The sequence below is a fragment of the Emydura macquarii genome, unplaced genomic scaffold (assembly GCF_026122565.2).
Source record: "Emydura macquarii macquarii isolate MOO-44397 ecotype Brisbane River unplaced genomic scaffold, CSIRO-AGI_Emac_v2 contig_2627, whole genome shotgun sequence".
NCBI lineage: Eukaryota > Metazoa > Chordata > Testudines > Chelidae > Emydura > Emydura macquarii.
In genome coordinates this window covers 341-7,185 of record NW_027132764.1, presented here as the reverse complement: position 1 = coordinate 7,185, position 6,845 = coordinate 341, and the positions used below count along the sequence as shown (strand labels likewise).

Sequence of the window (6,845 nt, the reverse complement as noted above, 5' to 3'; positions counted from 1 at the left end):
CCACCAATGAGTTAAGTCTTTTTCTTGTTTGGTGACATCATCCTAGATTAATGTTTTTATTTCAACGGGTAGGACTCTGCTAAATCTTTGTTGGAAAATACCTTGGCCTATTCCTTGAGCCCAGAGTTCTGTTTGTATGCAGCCTAGAGCCTTAAAGGTGGTATTTATCATCATTTTCGTAAGATTAAGCAGGCTCAGGCGTGCATTTATATTACTTTTTCCCCAGGGTACTAATATGTCTCCAGTCAGTGCTTCTCCATTCCCTAAAGCAGAATATGCACGTACTCTGAAATCTGGTAAGGTTCCAAGGCTTTTACCCAAAGTGCTTAACTTGTTTGCCAAAACTTCCTCATTAATTGCATTCAACACTCCTGCTGATGCTCCTAGGCCTCCTATTACATCTCCTCCAACCCTTTGCTTATTACATGCAGGTGTGTCAGGATTTCTTGTAATCCGGTTTTCATTCAGTGCAGCCGGTCTTTTATTGGGGATTTACAAATGGTGCTCAATGGGGGTGCAGGTGAGATATTACTCTTGGGGTTTCTAGCACTTGGAGTTTTTTATTTTCTTTTAACACCAAGTCTCCAACATTATAGTCTGTGGGTTTAGGGGCACAATGCACAATCATGCTTTAATAGGTGCCCAAGTACACCATTACACTTGCAGAAGAATTTATCAAAATCCATTGAGGATAGTATACCTTTTACGCAGTAACAGGTGTCTTTCCCTTTGTCATACAAAATGTTCCCGTATAATAATACTGGAAGTTGGCCTTGTCGTAAATTATATCATAAGACCAGTTTTGACACCACACAAATACATTAGCCTGTTCTTCTCTGGTCAAATTTTGCTTGTGCAAATGGATTAAGTCATCTGGGCCAGCTTCCTCCCGAGGAGAGCTAATTTTGATGACATTTATCATGAGTTGTCCCTCAAAATTACAAAAAACCAGATATATTATGCTCAAAAGCATCTTCCCCCAGCCACACTGTAGTGGGAAGGGGTACCATCCTTTACCATTAGTCTGGGGTTGCCCCATCTGTCCCACTCACAACAGCACAACACAAAAGTATTCCAAGCATAACAATGAGAGCAGGAACGATATACAATGCTTCCAATTCTTCATGTTGCATTTCTTGACTTTATACTTTTGTGGATCTGTGTGATGACTGTATATCTGAAAAAAAAAATCCAAAAAACAAAAACAAAAAAAGGTTGGAATCTATTGAGCCCATTAGTATTGCTGCTTTACATATACATTATTTACATATATTCTACCCACTTCTGTGTTTTCCATTGGCCTCCAAAATCAATAGGTAATATAGAGGAGTTATACTGGGCTATTCTATCCATCTTCCTGGTGATCCTGCTGCCTGAGATGTGGCCCATGGGAACGGAGCTGCTGGAGGCTGTGGGGATGAGATCTGAGTTCTTGGCAGGTGGGGCATAGGGCTGAGTGCGGGGGAGGGTTTTGGGGTGGTCTGCTCCACCCTGGTCCGATCAGCGGTGTCTGGGCTGTTGCTGGCTAATTCGGCAGAACATGGGGAAGTTTCTGGAACGGCACCGATGAACTGGTTTTCTACACCAGTGCCTGGGCCGGCCGGCTTCTCAGCAGTCTGCAGCGACCAGAAGAACTAGGAGCATGGCAAGGATCTGACACTGGGGCTGGCTCCCAAGCACCACCATGGCGTCGGGATCCCTTGTCCTGTGTCGGCGCTCAGTGGGTGGGGATGGAGCAGAGGGGACCCTAGGACTGGAGATGGGACAGACGGACAAACGCCAGCCTGGAGCAAAAGGGAAGATGGTTATTTTAAGGGCCTCTCCCTACAGGGGGGGCTAAGAACCCCCACCCTGATTTCCTGCATCCATATTCAGTCTAGGCCACCGCAATCAAAGCTGCATTTAGAATAAACCATAAAAGGGGGAAATGAAAAGATCTGGCTGGAGAGAGGAGCAATATGAGTTGGTGGTGGAGTGCCCAGGGCTGGGACAGCAGGGGGCTGCCGGAAGGGAGGGAGGAGTGCTGGCAGAGCAGAGAGGAGAGGCCCAGGGCATGGAGTAGCAGGGGGCTGCGGGTCAGGAATGGAGGGCAACCGGCAGGGCTGGGGGGCAACTGTGGTATGCTAAGGGCGAGGCTCAGTGATAATGGTACAGGCCGAAAGGGCTCCGATGCGAGGTGGTGATTTTGCAGACTCATGCGGAAGGGCCGGGTGGGAGATAACGTGGCCGTTAGGTAGTAAGGTAACCAGGAGACAGTTAGACCACAGGATGGCCAGGAATGGTTAGAAAATAGCTGATAAGGGATTGGTGCAAGTGATTACTATCAAAGATACGGGGAAATTATGTACGCCCAGAACCACCATGGGGGCAGGCACTGATCCTGAGATAATTGGGGGGTCAGCGGACATGTGGGCACACACCAAGGTTATCTGCATAACAGGAGGTATCAGGCATCAGACCAAGGTCCCCTTCCTGAACAACTAGCAGGCTCTGAACTGGTGTCTGCTGGGTCTGCGGCCTTCTGGGGCTTTCCACTTGCTCGGTTTCATCCCCGTGTCTCTGCATATTTGAGAGCATAAGTGTGAAAGGGGCGTGTGATCCTGGCCTGCTGGGCCTCAGGTCACTTGGCAAGACACTTTGATGCCTTGCCTTGTTTATAGGTGGTGTAATTCTGCGAGGCTATCATTGAATCGATATGACACCCCTGCCAGTCAGGGCAGCCCCAGGAAGAGGGAGACGGGGGTACAGGAAATTTCAGGTGCTTTGGGAAAGAACCGGTGACTGAATGTTCACAATAAACATTATAGTGGTGTCACCGGATACACTTCCTGGTGAGTGCCTCCTGCTGGCTGCTCTGGGGATTAGCTGTTTTTTGCTCTGATGCCTGCTTCTACTGCTTGCTTGTATGTCCAGCCACCTCTGTGTGTGTCTGTGCAACTCCGGCTTCTCTCCCTTCCTGGCTTGGACCTTCGGTCAGTGTGCCGGGTGTTTCCCCCTCCCGTGGTACATGTTTATGGCCCACCTGGTGCCAATTCCCTGGTGGCTAGTGGGGAACCCGGTCAACGCCTCTGCTTTGGGCCCCAGCTCAGGGACGCTCCCATCGGCAACCGAAGTCTGCACCATATAGACCAGCTGCTGCTTCCCTGAGCCTTTTCCTGTCCACCCCACTCTGTGGGCTTTCCTCCCCTGTGGCCCCTTTCTGCTGCTGGCTGCCTGGCTTTATCCCAGCCCAGCTGGCTCCTTCTCCTGGCACTGTCAGAACTCAGGGGTGCTTAGGAAGTGCTCTCAGCTGACTGGCTCCTTCTCAGACTCTTTCATCCATGTAGGCTGGTGTGGGTGAGCTCCTGCCTGAAATGTGATAAACCGCTTGTGTTATTACCTGTCAGGGCGGGGGCCAGGCTGGCTCGGGAGGGGGTGAGCCTGGCTCTCAGTCTGTCGCTGTATCTCACACAGGATGCTGCTCCAAATCATCACCGTGATCCTCGTCCTCCTGGCAAATTCGACTGCAGAAAGAGGAGGTGAGTAGAACAAGCACATAGCCCTGTCCCGCAGCCTTTGGTAGCTGAGTCCTGGGATCCCCCTAGCTCTGTCGGTGCTGCTCACTCCAGATGGGCAGTCCTTGCTATCCCAGCTTTGGCCCACCCCTACCTTGTCTGGTGCCCCCCACTCCTGACCTGTCGTCCTCCCACCCCCAATTCCATGTATAAATCAGGCTCTGAATCAGTTTCACTCTTTCGTTCTCTCATTCCCTCATTCCAGACCGACATTCCATTTCTGGGGAGTTCGGCTCAGCTGCGGGGACCTCGTTTTCCTACTCGGGGCCGCACCGATGGGGCCCCATCACGGCTTTCCGGGTCTGGGAATATCCCTACTACTACATCTATGGGTATGTGGGCAGTGGGAGTGGGGGTATCAGTGGAGGGAGTGGTTGGAGGGTTGGGCTGGGCTTGGGGGGCAAAAGGGAGAAGCTTTAGGGCAGGGGTCTGGGACATTGGAGAGAGGGTTTGAGAAAGGGGGTATGGGGAGTTGGAGGCAGATCAGGGGTTATGGGGCAGAAGGGGGAGAAAATTGGGCAGAGACGGGTACAGGGCTAGGGTGGGTGGGTTAGGGGCAGGGAGGGCAGCAGGTGTCAACTGCAGCGGTGGTGGCTTGTAGATTTTCGGGTGTAGGTTAGCAGCAGATCAGGGGATGGAGAGTGTGGGGGAGGGTCAGAGGTTGTGGGGGTAAAGGGGAAAGAGGATTGGGGGTAGGTTGGTGGTTTTGGTGGAAAGCAGAGAGATGGAGCTGGAGGGTGGGTCGGGGGATTTCAGGAGCAGAGAGAAGGTTTGGGGGGGCAGGGAAAAGGATGAGGTTTTGGGGAGCTCCACCCAGATCTCAGGGGGCTGCTCTCATCACTCTCCCCTGCCTCCCCCATCTCCCAGCATCCAGCTCCAGTTTGCCCACCGGTGGAGTGAGTCGTACGGGCTCCAGAGAGGGACAAAGCACGAGGTGACCCTGTTCCGTGGGGAGTGAATCATGCAGGTGTTGGTCAAACACTCCACCTACATCTACCAGCTCATCATCTCCACCAGCCACAGGCGCATCTTCTTCTTCGGCCAGCCCTACGGGACGTGCTTCAACGCCCTTCCTTTGGACCACACTGATGAGCTGTCCTTCCTCAGTGGGCACCACAATGGGGCGAGCATCACAGGCCTCATGATGCACTGAGCTGAACCTAAAAGGTGGGAGTGAGAATGCCAGGGGTAGACCCCAGTGGCAGGGAGTTCCCCAGGCGAAGGGTGTCCTGGCTGCAATTAGCAGCTGGTTATTTAGAAGTCAGTTGTTGATCTGTTTGATTTCCAGTGACATCATGTGTGTGGGAATTCTCCTCGATAGCAGCTTTTGCTTTATTTACACTTCTTAGCTTCCAGTCCAGAGATCTTGAAGCCAATTCCTTACCACAATTCGCTGTTGATTAATTAGAGACCAGTTATATGATCTCCTGAAATTAACAAGCAGCGAAATCAAGTGGCAGGATGTTCCACATGCTAACATGTATGTTTACCTCCCTATTCCCTCTCCTTAGGGCACTGTGATTCCAATGCTTTGCCCTAATTAGCTGCTGATTATTTGTATCCTGCTTGTTTGCTCTGAGGAGGCGCTCATTAAAATGATAAAGAATCAAACTCTGCTCTCTTGTGTCTTGGATTCTCAGAGGTTTGTCACCAGGAGCTGTTTATTTTGTCAGTGACTGGGACGTGAGTGGCAATGGGTAGGGTTGGAGTCAGGCCTAGTGGTTAGCATGGACATCTTTATCCAGGAAATGGTGGCAAGGGTCAGAGTCGAGGTGAAAGGCTGGGTGTCCTAGCCAAAGGTCTGTTGTCATCACTGGTCCCACAAATTTACCCTGAGCGGGGCCCCATTGCAAAATGTACGTAAGAGTTGCTGGAGTGAAAGGATGATCTCAAATAGCTGAGGTTCATGGAAGGAAGGTCATGCTCCGTTCAACAAGTGCTATAAACCACTGCAAGAGAAGCTGAGGGAGTCTAAATTAGCCCAAATGAAGAGGCCAAGACATAATTCGAGGCCTGGCATGAAATGAAGCAGAGTAAAAACCAAACACGTAAAACCGAAAGGTCATGACCCCATGTTGGCATGTCAGGGATGGGCTGTAATTGATGGACAAAATAAGGGGGGGACGGGCTGCTCCCACGTCATTAGATTGATTTTATATGTATGCAAGGTTCACTTGTTATCTTTAGGAGGGAAGATGTAGAAATAGGCTTGTAGAAGACTGTGATTAGGGCTATGTCTACACTGCAGCACTAATTCAAATTAGCTTAATTCGAATTACAGAAAGCGATTCATAGAATGCGCTGAAGACTGTCCACACTACAGTGTTTGTGCTGTTTTCTTGTGTCCACACTGGCCAGCCTTAATTCGAATTAGAAAGCAGTGCAATGTGGGAAGCTATCCCACAGTGCAACTCACCATAGAGGCTGTTGTGACGAGTGTCATCATCCCAGGATGCAGTGCTGCTTCCCCCACCCTCTTCCCCCACCCCCAAACAAACAGGAAAAGGATTTTCATGCTGTTTTTTTACTCCCCCGATCGCCATTGCTGCAGGCACATGGAGAGCGCTGAACTATGCTCTCATTTTGACCCTGACAAATACATCGCAGCTTATCCTGAATTACCTTACAACTGTATGCTGTTTGCCTTTTATGCTCCCCCTACTACACCCTGTATATTGCTTGCCTTTGATTTTGTTTTTACAGGTGTCTGTAGAATGTAAGATAAATAACAAGGAGTCAGTTAATATATTAATACAGTGATACAAATATTTCCATTTCACTGATGGAAAGCATGATATAATGTATCTACATGTAGCACTGTGAATAAACTCTTAAGAAAGTATCAATTTCCATGACTGGCCATTGAAACAATGTAGCAAAAGAATTTCCTCTCACTGTAGGCATTTAAAAGGCATTTACCACGTGGGGAGAGGGGTGGGTGGTGAAATCTTTCAAAGGTACAAACTTTAAAGGGCTAAACTTTCAAAGGGACAAACTGCAAAGGGCTTGCTGGGCAGTTAAAACGCATTCACCATGGGGGGAGGGTGGTGGTGAAATCTTTCAAACCCTTAAAGAGACAAACTGAAAAGGGCTTCTTGTGTGTGTGTGTGGGGGGGGGGGGGGGGGGGATCGCAGCCTGGATTTTAAACCCATCCACCACAGGAAATGAAGATTTAAATCTTCCTGGGGCTGCTTTGGGGGAGGGAACAGAAATGGGGCATCATGGGATACTGTCTGGAGGCCAATTAATTCGAATTAAGTCCCATTGCATCCACACTCACACTAATGCGA

The 6,845-nt window shown here is 49.7% G+C and overlaps 1 protein-coding gene across 1 annotated transcript; it reads left to right on the top strand.

Moving 5' to 3' along the window:
* Window positions 1-2,195: 2,195 nt before the first annotated feature.
* On the top strand, window positions 2,196-4,707 carry ZG16 (zymogen granule protein 16). Its single transcript, XM_067563831.1, has 4 exons — window positions 2,196-2,233; window positions 3,454-3,518; window positions 3,760-3,890; window positions 4,522-4,707. Exons 1-4 carry the CDS (start codon window positions 2,196-2,198, stop codon window positions 4,705-4,707), a joined length of 420 nt encoding a protein of 139 aa, XP_067419932.1.
* The last annotated feature ends 2,138 nt before the right edge of the window (window positions 4,708-6,845 follow it).

Coding starts and splice junctions, on each gene's coding strand:
- ZG16 (XM_067563831.1), top strand. CDS start 2,196: ATGCGGAAGGGCCGGGTGGGAGATAACGTGGCCGTTAG. Junction 3,519..3,759: donor TTCGACTGCAGAAAGAGGAG/GTGAGTAGAACA, acceptor CCCTCATTCCAG/ACCGACATTCCATTTCTGGG. Junction 3,891..4,521: donor ACTACTACATCTATGGGTAT/GTGGGCAGTGGG, acceptor TGAATCATGCAG/GTGTTGGTCAAACACTCCAC.